General features: G+C 34.3%; 1 protein-coding gene across 2 annotated transcripts in view; it reads right to left on the reverse strand.

Moving 5' to 3' along the window:
* Positions 1 to 717: 717 nt before the first annotated feature.
* Positions 718 to 18,855, reverse strand: part of LOC138124041 (zinc transporter ZIP1-like) — a 29,247-nt gene continuing 11,109 nt past the window's right edge. Inside the window, exons 1-4 of one of the 2 annotated variants that reach the window (XM_069038959.1) lie at positions 13,333 to 13,505; positions 9,106 to 10,031; positions 8,848 to 9,057; positions 718 to 1,124 (exon numbers count right to left, since the gene is read on the reverse strand). In XM_069038959.1, coding sequence (XP_068895060.1) covers positions 1,006 to 1,124; positions 8,848 to 9,057; positions 9,106 to 9,937 — 1,161 coding nt within the window. In that variant the 5' untranslated portion in view covers positions 9,938 to 10,031; positions 13,333 to 13,505 and the 3' untranslated portion in view covers positions 718 to 1,005. Of the gene's footprint in view, positions 1,125 to 8,847; positions 9,058 to 9,105; positions 10,032 to 13,332; positions 13,506 to 18,855 lie in introns of those variants that run through there. The other variant, XM_069038965.1, reaches the window with a different exon arrangement.

The following is an 18,855-nucleotide window of genomic DNA, read 5'->3' on the forward strand; positions in this document are numbered from 1 at the left end:
ATAATGCTGTATTGTAGACCTTCAATGATGGCCATCAGTAAATTTAATCGAGCCATTTTTAGGTAATTTCTTTTATAATATGTTGACTCTTAAATAGCTCAATCAGATCGCGTTTTGTTAAATATAAAATTGATTCTGATTTTAGTATTTTAGGATCTTTGATGTTTAATCACTCGAGCATGTTATTTTATGATTGGTTAGTGGAAAATTTTTCGCACAGGCCCTACATGCTGACATTTTTGGGGTTTCTTAGTGGAAGAATTATGATGCTTCATTTACTGGCCTATTTGTACCACGTAGACTCCAGATATCGTGGATTTCACATCAGACCTTATGCAGAATATGAATCGATGTACCGACAACATTAAATTAATTTCTACTATCGAACTTTCATTTATTCATTATTTTGGGCACTACCTACCGAATACAGTAAAAGCGTATAAAAACGTATAAAAAAATAGCCTCAGCAAGTATTTGCACAATCCTCAAATTAGGTTGTTCATTTTAAATAAAGAACAGAAACGTAGAAAGATGTACCTACCTAGGTATTTTCTTATTCTCTTTGAAATTTATTGTCTCGATACGTGAACGTTACTTGTTTTAGATAATTCATCATCTGTAAGCAGAGATTTATTGTTAAATAATACATTTTTATATACATGTATCTTTGTATCAGGAGAAAATTCAAGCAAGTTTTATTAGGAGAATAAAAAAAACTGTAACTAAACAAATTTAGTAGAAATCGTGATTTTTACAACACCTACGTCTATTTCTTACATTTAAATTTACAGTGTTGCAATATAAGTACTGCATGCTTGGCACCTAATGTTTGGAACACTACACATTGGTTATGAAAAACTATTTACATTAGACATTACACAGAGCAACAGAGCTCATTTTCCGATACTTTTTTCAGGTACATAAAAATAAAATCATTTGCGATTGCATTTTAGAGACCTATCGTATCGTATGCGATAAAAAAATACAAAAATAAATTAAAACATCTTAACTTAGATGAGTATGTTCGTGGTGGTGGTGATGTTGATGTTGCGTGGTAACTTCAACGTGCTCTGAATGCACGTGACCGTGGGAATGTGCATCTCCGTGGCTGTGTTCGTGCCCAGCTGGAAAAAATATTTGTTGTAGTAATTTCAAAATGATTTAGCGATGACGCAAAACTAATATTTACAAATGAACAAATTTTGTGTATGCGTAGTTTTTAAATTTTTAATTACAGTTTTAGTTTTCATTTTAATCTGTTATGATACAATTTGTATGAAGGTTATTCTATACAAAAAAATCTAATTAAGTAGCAATTATTTTTTTGTCAAAATAGTAATTTAGATGGTAAAATAATCTGACACCAGTTTCCTGTTTAGATCATCTTCTGGTTATTACTTTTTTTTTAAGTCGTAGACAAGACACGTAGGAATGCGTTAGAAGGGTTGTGTCCCTTTATAAATCAACATTCATAATTGAAATTGAAATGCGTGAAGTATGGTTGTATGTGCGAAACTAGAATTACTTTGTAGCATAAAATATGATGATAGTGGTACCGGCGCCCCCACCATTTTTGAAAGTCGTAAACATTTTTTTTTCCAACGTTTTGTTAATAAACACCAACCCGCACAAGCTTAACCTCTGCAGTTTGCGCTTTCCTTCATAATTAAAGATAAGGTTGCATTAACCACTGTCGCAGATGTTTTTTCCCAAGGATGTGTGGGTACACACGGAACCAACAAAGTATAATTTGAAATTATTAGTCACGGTTTATGAAAATCACACTCCTGCGGCCTTAATTAATGTGGTCATTGTGCATTCGTTGCTTAAATTAAACAAAATAGTGGTCGGTGTCAAACCACACATTATATTTGACTTTCAGTTATATTGTTATTATATCCCCATTAGTGTCAGATAAAGAGGTGGTAAATGCCACATTTTGTAAAATCATTTCTCATGGTCGAAAACAAAATTAGGATTTGTGTTGCAATTAGAGTTTGTTATGAAAACTGCGTACAGAATATTCGACGGTCAACAAAGAGTAATAATTATTTTATAAATACCTTAAACAGTTTTAAATTTCTTGGATTGTCTAGAATTAATTTAGATTAATTTGGGATTAAAATAATTATTTTTTGCTGTTTTATAGAAGTTATTTGATGTTTATCAGTCCTTGCATCGCACAATATACATATTTTACTGCTTATCATTTAGTTGTTGCACATCATTATAAATTATAATTAGTACAAACGACGAGTAAAGTTTAATAACCTTCTTCGATCGGTTTGCAGAAAAGAGAATGTAAACTATTTTTCCACGTATAGTAAGCTATCAAGGGTAACGACCTCCAGAAATCTCGTTCGAGAACGAAAAAACTGAAGCACTTTCAAAATTATCAAGTGCAAGATGTCTCCAAAACAGAACTACTGGAAGAAGTATGATTGGACGGTAGAAATCCCATTAACTTTGTTATGACTTTGCTAATGGACATAAGCGAGGTAATAGCAGTGATAAATGTAATTGTTATTATATTTTTCGTAAAATTCCATTGTTGTTTTTTACTGTTGCGCTTTATATTGTTGTTGCGATAAAACAAAAACGAATGTAAATAAACAAATGCACACACTTAATAAAACGTAATACTTCTGTTGTCGATTGGTCTACAGTGTTTCCACTACTTATTTATTAAGTGTAATTCACCTCATTAAAGTCGCTGGATGTAGTATGCGAATCTAATTAATTAATAGACTAGGTTTAGGGGACACAGCAGTTACGGTGATTTGCTGACCTCTCGACTAAATATTTCGAACCGTAATACATATGCATAGGCGATAGCTATTTATAACTTTAATTTGACTCGAAATTTTGTTGGTTGTCAATTTTTTGCAATATACCTCACCGTATTTCGGTTAAATGAGGTGATCATAACGATATTTTTAGACCCACTATACATAAATATTTATAAGTCGCTTGATTTTAGAGCGGCATTTCTGCAAAAGGTTTTAAGCGATTCATTAGTTTTTTTATAAATACAATTAATTTCTTAATAATGTTTATGAGCACATTTTGGTTCTCATAAGAAGCAATAATTTTCAAATGTCAAAAGTAAAGAAGATTAATTTATTCGACGATTAAAAATGAACTTCAAAATATTCGTCTTTTTTAAATTAGAGTTATTGGTATTGTACCTTTCTAGCTAAGAAAGTTTTGACAATTTTGACTTTGTGCCAGAATAAGAAACAAAAATGTTATACAGGTGCCCCAAAATTCGTGGAACAGCTTAGCAGTACCAGTACGTTGTTAAGTAGTCTTAAAATATCAGATTAATGTTTAAAAAAATATATCTTCTTTTTTGGAGAAGATGTGGACCTTTTCGTTACACTGTGACAACATTTAAAAACATTTTTATCCAATAATCTGCAAAATAATATTCCTTTTTTTTTGTATCCATGGGAATAAGAAAGAACAATCAAGGCAATGTTGCCATATGTTATTTGAGGTAAAAGCGCCATAAAAATCACTTCTTGGAACTGCTGGAAGTAATGAAGTAAATAATTGCAAACTTGAACACAATCGTTCAGAATTATTAGGCCACTGACTAGTAAAAAACAAATAGTCAAAATATTTTTAATATTTAAAATAAATGAGATCAAAGCGGTACTTTTTGATTCCCATATCTTCAAATCTAAAAGAAATAGATAGAATTAATTTATTATTTTTCTCATAATTTTCTAACATGAGTGGACATTGCCGCATTGAGTTGTTCCGCCGTGAATTTTAGGACATCCAGTATACCTATAAAAGCTCATCCATTATATACCGAATTGTCAAAGTGCCGTTAGGTTGGCACTGGTAATAATATTACTAACCAGGCCAATGTGTATTTCAATTTTTTATTTGTGGCGGCGATTTAACTGAGCAACTGAAAATCTGACATTGCGAAAAGTCCTTTACTACATTTGCGACAAATTTTGTATTTCATTTATGAATTTCTTTCTCCTTTCGTTTTTTACTTTTGCTATAATTTCGATAAATAAAAACTGCACACAATCCTCTTACTCTTGATACCGTAAAATACTTCTATGAATAAATAATTTTTTTAAATGTTTCTCAACCTATATTTCTTATTTTGACACAAATGACATTTTTGTTATAAGTTTATGAGCACACCTCTGCAAAAGTCCAATCATGCACTAAATAAACAGTACAGTCACTAAATTTCAGAATTAATTTGTGTGAAGGATACTCCACATTTTTTTCCAACCTTATTTCAGAATCAAAGATACAAAATATCGCAATTTACATCGAAAATACATGTGGCAACGCTGGTAGTTTACATTTTTTTATTCTTCCACACACTCTATTAATGGTAATTTTAAAATTTTAGTTTTTTTGGAACTGTTTTTTTTTTTCGCGTCATTGTATTACATTTAATTAATTTGACATGTGTCGTCTTCAGTTGCTATATATGTATATATCTTTCATTTGTTTAAAGGCTAGGTATAGGCCGATTTTTAAAAATTAATTGCTATTTCTATAATTTTTATTTTTTAACTGTCATAGTTCAAAAATCTATTGCAGGACTTCATATGAGATATTATTTCGATTTCTTAGCTATCTGAGAATTTTCATATCAGTTCTTTTAAATAGTATACATTTTAGAATTTTTTAGAATTTTTAATTTTGTAGAATATGTATACTGGACATTGTTATCTATTGAAACTGCAAGATCATCATGGTAAAATCCCATTTTCAAAATCAAATATCTAATTTCGCAATTTTAGGTTTTCCTTAGTCCTTCGAAGATGAAGGTGAATTATAAGTTTATTTGATTGTAAAAATCGCTGTTTATACACGTTACAGTAGAACAAATTTCTAATGTGTTGTTCCGTAGTGGAATGTAGTGAATGGTAACATTTTGTATTTATTATTATCATTTGAATGCGTCTTTACATAACAATGCTGATTATTATAAATTGATGACAAAGCAATAGGAAATAATGTTTAGAAAAGTAAATTTTACATTAGCAATTTCCTTCCAACAAAACCGCGAAACTGCATTAACTTTAGCTTGAAACAGAGATTTTTTCATGTTTATTATACCAGATGACCCAACCGTTTAAAATTTCTCAAGTATTGACCGAAGAATGGCTTTTCACTTTCCAGGTCAAGAATAAATGTAACCTATACCAACCTTTCAACGATTGCCTAATTTTGCATCCTCAAGGTTTTCGAGATATTTTAATATAGCTATTCCATCGAGCCACTTTATTTCTCCTTTCGTCAATTTCGACTCGGTCTAACGTTCGCACGTTGGTGACACCGTTATCGTCCAGATTCAAGCGCGAAGAACTGTCGAAGACTGACCAAAAGCGAATTTATTCCGAACATCCAATTAAGCAGTCATCAGATATTCACCTCATGCTGTTAGCATGACACAGCAGTGAATTACAGCCGGACAAAAAGTTACTGACCCGGTGCGTGACCTTCACATAGAAGCACAACTTTTGCTTTTACACATTAAGAGCACGTCGTTTGTTCCGGCATAGCCTACTTTCTACACAAACCAACTAAGTAAAATTACGTCGGTTAATCACCGGCGACAAATAAAGCATGAGCACTCTTCAATTTCGCGCCGATTCGGAAGAAAGCTGCAAAATGGAGCGTTTTTAACGCGAAATTGAGCAACGGACAGTCTGCATGAATTACCTTTCTAATACCTGACATTCGCAGGTGCTACCAAGGTGATCAATATTTACAGACAATCGAAGGCAAACGCATAATTACCCAACGCGATTTCTTCCCAACGCTTTGAAAATCCCACCTTTCAAATCAGATAAGTACAGCAAGCATTAAAACGGGGACATGTCAATTTAAATTCCCGTTAAAATAGATTCATTTTGCAAAGGACTTGCGACATACCACCAAATACTGGCGCAGATTGCACCTCTGATGCAACGAGTGTTATCCAATGGGTCTCCCTGTACATGACCAATGCTGGACGCTCATTACTTCTGAAGCACACGTTTGACAAGACAACTACTTTACGGTCCAGGTTCTCAAACATCGGAAGTAACAGTTCTTTTTGCGCAGCTTTGCACGTTCAAACTTGTCACTTTCCTTGATCGTTACTTACAGGAAAATCACAAGCGGAAGCTGCGGATTGCGCAACCAGGACGGAAGTTTGGCGAAAAGTCGACGCACATGTGCGTACAGAAATAATCTTTTAACGCTCTCAAAGAAAGTGCAAGTGGCTTCACCTTCTAATCGTGATAAATGGTCGCCGAGAGGTATGGCATTGAAGTGAAAATTCTTCTTGCGTAATTTTGAACGTTTGAAAAATGGTGGGGGCGCCGGTCACGATCGCATTTTTCCGCGGAATTGTTCAAGTCCTCACTTAAAATAGTTTTCGACTATTCCCAATTAATATGTGCACTGAATGGATCTTTTCCTGGTGTTACTCTAAAAGCCGGCACTGAAAGGCGCGGCATTCGTGCTTTAGTTTCTCCACGAATTAAATAAACTGTCTGAACGAATCAGTGTAGTGTCTTCGACAAACTGGAAGTTCAACGTAACTTGTTGGCTGTCGTAAAAGTGTTTTAATTGAGCAATAACACAAATGAAAGTGGAAGATAATGAATGATTAATAAATCGAGTCACAAACAACAAAATAATCGTCCTGTGTAAATATTGTTGTGCAATTTTTTACACAATTTCTAGTTTGTTTATGTCTCCGATGAAATAGGGTTAAATAAGAAAAGACGAGATTGCTTGACATTGACCTTGTTGCTTTCTTTTTTACATTGTTAATGTTATTGTTCTCGCATTGTTTACCAGTGAAAACGATAACAATAAAAAGTATAATGAACAATCCGAGTTACCAATACTCAACCACGCAGCAACAGAACAAAAATTTCTATTTGTTGTGTTACTAAGTCATCAAGACACTTTTTGTTGGAACTAGAATTTCAGGGAAAGCCTTACAATAGTTGTCCGTTACCACTTTCACACCATGTACGCCCATGCCATTTTGTGTCGTCATTGATTTAACGGTTAAGGCGGACCTTAAGGCCACGAACTGAACTCTCGTCAAGTTCAAATTTAACGCTTTCGACTGCGGAAATAATTTGAATCTTTGCAAATTTCTGCCTCTGCAGTGAACGGTTCCTTCCAAAATAATCTTGATTCAGAAGAAAAAGGCGTCATGCATTAATGGATTACAAATCAAAGCAAATAAAATGTGTTCGTTCACCTTTTTTGTACGTTGTGAATTGAATTACAACATTCATTCATATTTATCAATTACGATATTTGTATGACGGCCTTGGAAATGACAATTTCATAGTGTTGGCAACTTTAACGATTCCTTTCATTGTGCCAATTTGCATGGAAAAACTATCCGTCTTTAGTACGTGACCTAGAGCCCCCATCATCTGAACATTTCAATTAAATCTTTAACATCACCTAACCAAAGCCCCTAAACGAGGAAACTTATTTTATTCAATTCAAATTCTCAACAATATTTAATTTTGATTTTAGACATTCTCCAGAAATATAAATTTCATAATTTACAAATATCATTTTCAGTTGTTGACAGTACATCATTATTCTTATTTTACAAAATGCCATACACGATTTTTACAACCTTTCAAGAAAAACGTCAAGGTTAAGCGCGTAATTTTTTTTTTAATTGAAGCAGGAAAAAGAACCATTGTTGAATAATGGATACTTTAAAAATATTCGACTCGTTTGCAACTCGTGTTCGTATATTAAGGAAAATATTGGTCATTTTACGATCACAAATTAACATGAAACTTATGTTTATTGTCTTTTTTGGCAAGTTTAAGTTGTTTCTTTATCAGAAGTTTTGTGGACAAGTTTCCTGTTCTTAAATTTATTCAAGTAGAACAGAACGAAATTATTTATAGTTAAATTATAAAAATAGTCAACGTTTTGTCAAGTTAAAAGATCGTTAAACGGTTTGTGGCACTGTTTAATTAACCTATACATCAAGGCAGACTTTTCATATGTCAATAATTCATTTATTCATTTTAGTTTAATTTAATTTTAATTTAATTTAACAATAAACAAACAAATCTGTTTCTGTTTTTTGATTTGTGCCACACAAAGAATTTTTCCTTCGATTGTAATTATAAATAATTCAACAGCATGGTAACTACGTTTGAAATGTTTTTCAGTTAATATTCTTTTATTAGGCAACAACATATTGCAAAACATTTTTTACTAGAATTGAACCGATTTATTTTTTCCTCTTGCGAAATACATTTTTATTTGCGGTTTTTGATTTTGTTCGGTACTAATAACTACAACAAATATTTTGTATAGATTTGCAATATTTTAAACAACCAACAAAAGAAAATATTTTCAGTACCACAATGTTGGAAACAGATTGCAATATATTTTTTTCGAATTTATTAGAAACACAAAAAATAAATCATAAATGGAAAATGTGCTAGATGAGAAAGTACTCCTAGTTTATTTAATCATTGGTAGGCAATTAGCTGCTTATGTAACACATTTTCATTTATGCATAATTATTTCATTGATTGATTAGTTTAATTGGATACTTTAGCAATAGATTCGCAGTTTCTAAAATAATTGCCCTAATAGAATAATAATGATTGTTCTTTTTGAATGAAATCTAGCGCATTTAGTGCTAGAAAGCAGCGTTCGATGAGTAATCTTCTTTAAAAAACTCTTCTCACCAGTGCAAACAAGCAGTGCTTATTTTCTACTGTTTGAAAACTTTCAGCATACACAGATGCGTTCGCTTTAGCAATTTCAGAAAAGATCGTTGCGGACGTGAGCGAGATTAATTAAACTTACTTAATATTTGTAAGCAGAACATGACCGCAAAGCCAAGCAATATGGCGAATAGCTGCCAAACCCCGCTGTGGTGGTTGCCGCGCTCCCTCGCGAGTACCTCGAAGAAGACGACGTAGAGGAGCGTCCCCGCGGCCATCCCTTGCAGCACCAGCGAAGTGATGTCTTCGTGACTGTCACCAGCTTCGCTCAAAATCAAGCCGATCCCGATTCCTAAAAAGGCAATTTATATTTTGAGCAGACGACGATGGAGTAATTCACCTAAAGGAGTGACGACGGCGAACGTTCCGATGTACAAGATGACCAACAGCAGCTTCGTTTTCGAGGTCACGAGTTCGACTCCCACGCAAAATGCGATGACCAACTTGTGCGTGGCTATGGCCGCGAACAGGTACCAAACCTTCTGGACGCTGCCCTCGAGGCCCACCGCGAGACCCTCGAAAACCGCATGGAAGCTGAGGGCCAGCACCGCCAGCAGACCGCTGAAGGAGTTTTTCAAGGCGCCGTCGATGTGGTGGTGCGAGTGCGAGTGCTTCTCGAAGTTGATGGTGGACTGCGAGTTGAGCAGCTCCTTGTTGGAGTTGCTGATGTAGCTGATGTTGCCGTCGTCGAACTTGTTCAGAGTCACCCTGGGGATGGTGAGGTTCCGTTTTTTGTTGCTGCACCTGACGGACAGAGAGCGGTGCAAGGCGTCGTCGTTCAGCTTCCTGTGGAGGAACAGGTGAACTAGTTCTTCAATTAGATACACGAAGAAGAAACCGACGCAAAAAACTAGTTCTGACATTGGAATTCCGCTGCCTATACTGGGGATTTTGTTGTGGGATTCCAGCACCATAAAACTTTCTCGCACTTCTGGCTGCAGGTGGATAAAAGTCGTAAACAAGAGCACGCCACCCCCGAAACACAACAACAGCGATATCAGCAAGTTCTTGTCGCCGTCCACCGACTTGATGTTGATCAGTTTGGTCAGTTTGATGGGGAGGATCCCGATGAGGAACGACGCCAACCCCAGAACGCACATGGCGACCGCTTTCGCCACGATCAAATCGTCGTTGTCTTCCGACCTGGTCACGTTTCTAGTCACAGCTTCCATTTTGGGCTTACTATCGCACTTCACTTATCACTTTTTTCGCTCCGCTCGTCCTGCTACTCCTTCATGGTCCGCCGGCGCCTCTGCACACTTCTTCCTAAACAAACACAAAACCATCGTTACTATCCGGAATTTGACAGTTCGAGCGCGAGAGGACAGACTGCTCAGCTCCACGTAGACGCTTCATGGAACTGGATGAACGGGTTGAAGAGCTCAGACCCAGTTTCAGCAAAAAATTAGATCACGTAGGTAAACCTATGAAATTTTAATGTCCTGCTGGTTGCGAGGTGCTCTTTATGAAATATTCGCTCCAAGACACGTCATTTTTTCCCGACCTTTCAACCAACTGCAAACAGTTATTGCACACACGTGTAGTTAGCAATGTCCGTTTCTTCACCCTTGACTTTCACCAGGAAAAATCCAAGTGGGTGATTACGCTAAACACATTTGTTAAGTAAAGACGATTTTCACCAGATCTTGCTTCCACATGTGGTTCGTTAATTTGTAAAAATTAAATCAAGTCTCATTATGCGAACCGAACATGGCGGCTGTTGTAATCGTGAAGTTCTCTCTCTTAGCTACTTATTTATTCCCAATTAACTGGTAAATTCAATTCTGTTTGTTTAGTGTCGGTTTCAACCACGAAAAAACTCGACATTTTTGCTTGAAAATGTATCTGCAACACCGCTTTTGTTATATCAGAATTGGGTCTTTTTGTGCCCGTGTTGTGCAACACCAACGCTCCAGTTGATTAGCCCCCACTTCGTAATTATTTTGAGTTATGATCTTGCATTTTGTCAACATATTTTTTAACAAGAATCGCCTTCCTGTGGCTACCGTCCATGGTAAAATAATTTTCCGGATTGCGCCGGGTTAATGGTCAATTACTGTGTTTGGCGTTACCAACTTTTGTGAAATAAAACAATTGTTGCAAGAGTTTTGACTGTTCAGCTTTGCTGATGATATTGCACACTAGTGGCACCGGAAGTTGATTTCTGGAAGTGAAAAGCGAACGTGTGTCAGTACTTGTTGCACTTATATTAAATAGGGCAAGGACGGCGGAGTCATTTTATAATTTAGATCCACTGCCACCTATCAATAATCGCAACGCCAATTCAAGAGGCAAAATTTATTTGCACGGTTTCTTCTCGCCCAGTCGATTTTCTTCGAATTACTCATAACTGTTAAGTTAATTGAACGCGACGTTACCACGAACTTTCCATCTTGCCTTCAGTTTTAGATCAAATCAGAAATACAAGTAATTAACCTCAAGTTCATCTCGCGGCGTAAACTTAAACTTGATTAGGTGTCGAAAGACTTCAAAATAAATTAATTTTTGTGCTCTCTTCGTCTGAACGAGACAACTTTTTCAACTGAATTTGACACCTACCGCGTTTATTAAAATTATCCTAAATTGCTGCAGCTGATTTATTTAACCTTAAAAGTGAAAGGATTAATCTCGGAATGTGTTTTCATGTACGGTACGGCACATTTTAGAGATGAAGTAATTCTATGCAATCAAGACGTAACTATTGGAGTGCGTTACGTAAATTATAAATAATTGCAGCTATTAGCGTTAGCTGTGTGGAGAGGATGAAAATTACGCGCCAAATAAGGACGCCAAAAAAAATATGTAAAGTCTTGAGTGAAACTTTGTTTCAGTCGTCCAACGATGTATTAAACGGCTATCGGATCTTAATCTGCAAATTGCGAAACTGAAAACGAGAACGGTTATGTGCTCACGAGATTTAGTTAAATTTATTATGCTGTTCGCGGTAGTTCCTGCAACGATTTCGAAACCAAAATATTTTCGAACAGATTGGTCTACGGGTTTTCAATATGAATTTTGTTTTCTAGAACCTTAAGAAATAGTTATTTACATTAGAGTAGGTACGGTAGGTGTATTTTCCAGCGCGAAAACTAGGTTCGGCTCGAGGCGAAGCCGAGCGTCTGATTACTTTGAGCGCTGGAAAATACCTACCGTACGACACTTGTATTAGACTTTTTGGCACACTCGGTGTTTTATTTTGCACGTTTGCAGATTTTTATAAAATAACAAATGTCAAACTTTTTGACATACCTACAGAGCTGCCAACCCGATATTTGCATTTTTCCTATTTGATTATGATTATTTATTACTCAATAAATATTAAAGTAACGTATGAACAACAAAATAAAAGATAAATAATTCAGAGGAATTATTACCATTCGGTAACGATAGATAAATCCGCCCTCGATGTCTACAGTTAATTTTTACTAAGTATACTTTGACAATATTTTTTCAGAAAAAGTAGCATATCCGTAAAAACCTATCTGAAACAGTTTCAAAAATATCTCTACGTGCTGTTCTCACGTTGTACCCATTTCTGTGAGCCTATATCGTGATTAGTGATTACTTTGACCTTGCAGCATAATAGTTTTTAAACGATTTTTCAGAAAACTACGCTCACTGAAAAATTCTATTCCCACCTGGTCCTACCGCATGGCACCCGAGTAATTCCAGCGACAATATTTTTTTTTAATTGTGGACAACCTTGGAGGTAGATTTAACCGCACATATCCTTAACTTCCTCTTGACAGTTGGCGGATGCAGTACTGCAATTAGATTTTACTGACAGCTTCAGAACATGTCACTCAATGATGCGAGGGAATTACCGACAAAATTGTCAAAGAGGCTTGGGAAGAATGCAGCCGGTGCAGCAAGTGCACTGGAAGTCGAAGGTCAACAGATAACATTTTAACAAATGTTTGAAAATTTAATTGGACTTTCTAATTTAACTACCGCGCCCACATCAGGAAACGATTTGAGTTGGTGCAGTTGCAAAAAAATGAGCAGAACGATTTTTTTCATTAAACGCTTGAACTTGATTTTTGAATAGAATTTACTGAGACAAATCAATGTTACGGTCGATTATTGCTCTTAAAAAATTTGCATAAATTACGAATTCCTTTGAAGGTCTAAGCTGATTAATTGCCGGATTAGCAGCACCTCTAAGGTCAGCCTCCGGAAGGGTTTCTGATGAATAAAGAGTTCCTCTGCACATTTCCCTTTAATTAAAAAGATACTGTCTTGGTATTAAAATTTCATGCGGTGCTTTATGATGTTTTCCGCGAACTACCCTCCAAGGAACCGCGTAGGATGTAGTTTAATCTTTAAAAATACATTGTAGTGGTACGGCAGTAACTCACTTTTTCATTCATTACAGCGATAAATTGTACGGCAGAAACAACAACTATAATTCCTTCATTTCGATTCGATTAAATTTTAATCCCTCCCTGTCTACGAGATCTTGATGTCGTTTTAATTTTTTCAAATTGCGAAAAATTAAATTGTTAAAAAGCGTGTAATTAATTTAAAAAGGGAAACGTATTAGTCCAGATAGAAAAATAAAGATTACCTGAAGTTGTGTTGCGGGGGATGTACAATAAATTTTTTGAAAGGAACAGTTCACTAGTTAAAAAAAAACTTTAACAGTCCATCCGCACATGTTTTAGCAGAGTGATCGCGGCAGCGCTAACCTCATAGCGAGTCGTTGAAGACTGAAGAGAAAAGGACACCGACATTTTACCAACACTGGATACATTATTATAGTAAGTACTGCACAGCGATTCAAAAAATGTTGTGCATTCCGTGCACTTTCTTGCGGAGATCCGGGATGGAGTTATTGCCCGCTATCTTCACTTCACCCCAAAAAACCCAACCCTGGGGCAAATTCCGAATCACTTCAATTTAAAAAGTTTTAAGTGGTTTCAAGTCTTTTTTTCGAAATTTGTTACTGATTATTTGTATATCATTATTTGTGTAAATTTTGTGGTCCATTACGCATAATTCCAAGTTAAACATGCACTGGAAGAAAATTTCTCTGGTGATAACTGTGTACGGTCGACCTACATTTTGTTAACTGTTTATGCCAATATGATGTTATGCTAAGCAGCAGCTTCATTTCGATTGGAGTTGTGTTAAGAGACAAAGTAAATATTGATCGATATTAGAAATTTTAAGAACCACTGTTTTAGAAACCTTCCACTCTTATTGGTCTCGATGAATGCTTATTATTGGTGTTTCAGACACACGTTTGTTGGTTGGCGTGCTTAAAAATAAAAATAATTAAGACTGAATAATGCGCCTGAGAAAATGTTTTTTATTAATTCGCCTGAAGCCGGTTTTTCCCTTCGCCAGAGGTTACATAAACCAACTGTTATTGTGCATTATTTGCACCTAAATGCATCTCGACACGATCTTCGTTTATTCCTAGTGGCTAACGAACAATTCTCATCACTACAATCATTTTTTAATTAAAATCGCAACACTTGCTGTATTGTAGTTAAAGAGGGTAATCTGGATAATTCAACTGAAAAGCTTCGGGAAAAAGACTACGTAAAAGCCGTTTTTAAAAAGCGTTGTAGTACAAGAATTCATTAGTTCCAAAAGGTCAAGAATTTTACACAATTAGTTTTTCCACAGGTTCTAAACATTTTTTAATTGCTTGGTAATTAAAGTATCGAAATACTTAGGACATCTCTAAGAAAATAAATTCTTTATGCATATGTTTATGAATTGCCAAAAAAAATATGCAGAATGACCAATCGGTCTGAATTTAGATCGATTACGACGACCAATTGTTTGTCTTTTATTTTAAACTTTTATTATTGTGGAACTTAATGTTTATAATATGTAAATAGTAATTTATTATACGAGTTTTGTAAGTCAGCATTTTGTCGCACGCATTTTTTAGAGCTCGAGGAGCGCAGTGAGGAATGCTATAAAGCAAACAAGTGCGACAAAATGGCTTATAAAACGAGTGTATTACAACATTTTTTCTATTTTGAATCTTACACTAACAAAAGTTCAAAATACAATGCTAGGAAAATTATATTTGGCAAATATAAAGGGTTGGTAACACTGGTAACTAGACGAACAATTGCAAGTTTTGAATTGAAAGTGTCGTAAAATGTAGTGATCATGTAGCAACTACTCACTGTGAGTCGCTACCAACATTAAAAATTTAAGTACATGTTCCTGAAACTGGTATCGAAAAGAGCTCCTTTTCGAAACCCGTTTGAGTGTTATACTGACTGTGTTATAGGTGCAAAATAGAAAACAAAAAAAATTCATAAATACTTTTATGCATAACATTAACTTTTCGCGGGAACTCTACGGTGAACAACTCTGTATTCAAGGAAATATTGAAGTCAGTAATATCTCTTTTTTTATTAGTATTTATTATAGGTAATGTTGTTCAAAAATGTTGTTCCATAACGCTGTTATGAAATTACAATTTTATGTTTAGTAGATATGTAGGTATATCGTTCATTTCAAATTTAATTAAATGAATGACTAATTTGTTCATATTGCAAAAATTGAAAGCCTTACTGTTTGTATAGTAGGTATTTGTAAAACTGTGAAAGTTGATTTAATAGTTAAGATAATACATTACATAAGAATTTGCATAATGCGTTTTTCACAATACACACGTTATATATTTTATTGTTTAGCTGATTTGATCCTGGACCATTCATGGAATTATGTAATAAGAGAAGAACAAAAAAATTGTTATTTGTACATTTGTTTGTACATATATATTTTTATTCTCAGAGTATAAGCCAGTTCATATTTCAAAGATCACTCTTTGTTAATTTATGTTGGCTAAACAAAATATCCCTATAATTCTACATAATATCTGAAGACGATGCAACCGAAACCACAGTTTAATCGTTCCATTGAGAACAAAAATTAAAAATTAAAAAAATTACAAGTTTATGACAAGCAAAGAAGGAAATTTGTTGAAAAACTGTCATCAATCTTTTCGGTAAATTTTAATCTGCGAGAAAAAAGAAATGTTTATTCTTAGCGAAGAGCTTAGACGTAGTATTTATGAATAATAATAATAATAAACGAGGATAAACGATAAACTCTTACAGCTTACAACAGACAACTTAGAACGTGCAGGAGAAAGAACATTATTGTATAAAGTCATGATGTAAATATAAAATCGAAAACAACAAAAAAGTATTAATGTAATAAGTTATATAAAATATGAAGAAGAATATTCTGAAATTAAATTATTTATTCTCTTAAGGCCGGTTGCACCAACGCCAATTAAAGTTAACTGTAGGTTAAAATGCTTCATTACTTTAGTTACACTTGGCTTCAAAAAAAACGGGAACTGAAATTTGACCTAATGTGAATTGGAAATTTAATTTGTCAATTTATGTCAATTTGTGTCTGTTTGACAGTAGTATTTCCTGTATTTCTGACACATAAGTGCAGTTTTTTAACCTAAATTCTAAAAAGCCGTTTCAAACTATAAAAATTTAATAAAATCTGACGGAAGTTTTTCTGACAGTTCCCGTTTTTTTTGAAGCCAACCGTACCTATTGTTATAACAATGTTTTCGTATATTTTAATCTGAAGTTAAATTTAACTCACGTTGATGCAACTGGGCCTTAGATGAATTAATGAATATATAATTTATATTCTTCATTTTCATATTTTATTTACAAACTGGGCAGATAGAAGACCTAAATCGGTATAACCAACGTAACCTAAGTTTTTATTTTCCCCTATGTCAAGATTTGCCAGCGTTGTTACGTTTTTTTTCGATGTAAATTGCAGTGTTGACAAAGCTTTCATATGTAAACAGATTATAATGTTTCTGCTTTCAAAGTATACACTGCATACAAAAAGTGAAACAACGTTTTAGATAATGCAGTTTAATAGGTTTAGTGAACTGATGCATCAATAAAAATAATGCAAGACAGTTTCATCCTTTCATCATCGCCAGTTCATTTTTGATATTTTATATCTTGATATTTTTCTGGCTTGGTGTAATCAATCGTCGTTAATAAAAAACATTGAAGAGAATATTTAAATATTTTTCAGTAACAGAAAAATGTATCTTCATCGATCTCAATAATTATTGTTAAATTGTGAGCCAGTCTACTGTTCTCTTTGCACTGTTGATCTAATTTTGCAACACCCCTATGTTTATGGTATCATTGGTATCCATAAACGCTCCAAACGTCCAAAGGAAGTAACTCATCATAACATTCATAACTCCACAAAAATAAGCATTAAAAGTAAATGATCGATTATGTTCAAGCTTCTCAAGTGATTTAATCAAACTTAAACTTCCAAAATTTTTGTTTCCCAAAAATGAATCTCACCCGAAGAATAGTTTGAGGTGCCATTAGTTTGTGCAAAACGATAGACCTGGACTCGCTTTCTTACAAAATGAGCTCTGCACTTTATCAATTTATCACCGCGTCTTGCAAACTCACATCAAATTTTTTTTTCGTTAAAACCACTCTAGCACCTCCGTAACAATATGGCTCAAGAACCAGAAAGTCAATGTCTTGAAATTGTTGGTGTGTTCTCCTAATGGAAAACGCATTGTTTGTCGAATGTGTGCCAATAACAAAACTGCAATTAGTAATTTTTGACAATAAATTGTCCAAGGTGCAATGAATAACCTTTACAAAAACATTGACAATCGCATTTTTCGAATTATTAAATGTTCTGGAAATCCAAATAATCAGTGTAACGTCCTATTTTATATTGTTTCGCAAAAATCACGTTACTTGTTATGCTTATATTGGGTTCAAAAATCTAAAAAAGATATGTTGCCTTATGTAATAGTAGATTATTTCATTAAGGGTAGAAATGAGTCTTTTTGTACTAAGCCCAGAAATTGAAGACCGAGACGAAGTCGAAGTCGACAACTGGGTGAAGCATAAAAGGACCTTGTACTCGAATTGATATATGTATAAGTACTATTTTATCTTCAAGCGGATCACAAAAACAAAAATCGGACATAAACTCATTTATTTTCTTTTGCTGCAGATACAGTAAAATGACCATTTTCTAACTTACAATTTTCAAATTTTAAGGCACCAGTAATTCCTAGTTCTCTTGTTGCAATATTATTACATAGTAGATACTTGAAGATTATTATTAGTAAAGTCTCGAGTATAGTTTACTTTTTAATGTTAAATGACCATCTGGCTATTTTTTAATTTGACATCTACATTCATGCACATGGGCGACTCGTGTTACACTGCAGTGGGTAATTGGGTAATAAATTCGTTATTTCGCTTTTTTATAGGATTTTTTTAGTGGAGACAATTCCACTCAACCAATCAGCTTGTAGTATTTTGAATCATTGGACCAATTAGAAACGAATTACACCGATAATTTAGCATGGTCCTAAAATTATCGAAAAATTATTGCTGTAATCATCTCCACCTTCCTAAAATTATCGCTGTAATTTTCTCCTCCTTCCTCGAATTTTGATAAACTCATTTTTGATCCACAGTAAAATTTTTGTTGTTTTCAACTACGTTAACTAATGCTTTGAGAGTCATAAGAATACGCATAAATTAAAAAAAATGTGTAAAATTTGAAAATGAAATTTTCCTTCGTGGAATTGTCATGCCGAATACAACTCGATGGTACGAAATTGCGGGAAATTTTTCTCCTCATTTTACTCGCATTTGTTTCTTAGACAATTTCTACTCGTTCGCTACGCTCACTTGTGGAAATTGTCGTCGAAACAAATACTCGTATAATGAGATCGAAAATTTCCGGCAATTTCGTACCCTCTCGTTGTATTACTAATGATAATTTAATTACATTATTATTAAATATTTCGTGTAATTATTGATATGATAAATAAATCGTGAACATTTGACTCGGTCGAGCCACTTGTGAACATTTCAACTCTTAAGAATTGTAGTGTTTCAAGTCCGGCTACAAAAAAAGCCACCGTTTCTACATATAGAGATACACAAAGGCGCGATTTTCGACCGCTTGAAGATAAAATTGTTTAGCAGGTTTTCATAGAAACTTATGCAAGCTTTATTTGTAAATTTCTTCATTAAATCTTTCAAACTATAGATTTATTTAGTGTGGGGACTTGATA

Source organism: Tenebrio molitor, chromosome 1, assembly GCF_963966145.1.
Source record: "Tenebrio molitor chromosome 1, icTenMoli1.1, whole genome shotgun sequence".
NCBI lineage: Eukaryota > Metazoa > Arthropoda > Insecta > Coleoptera > Tenebrionidae > Tenebrio > Tenebrio molitor.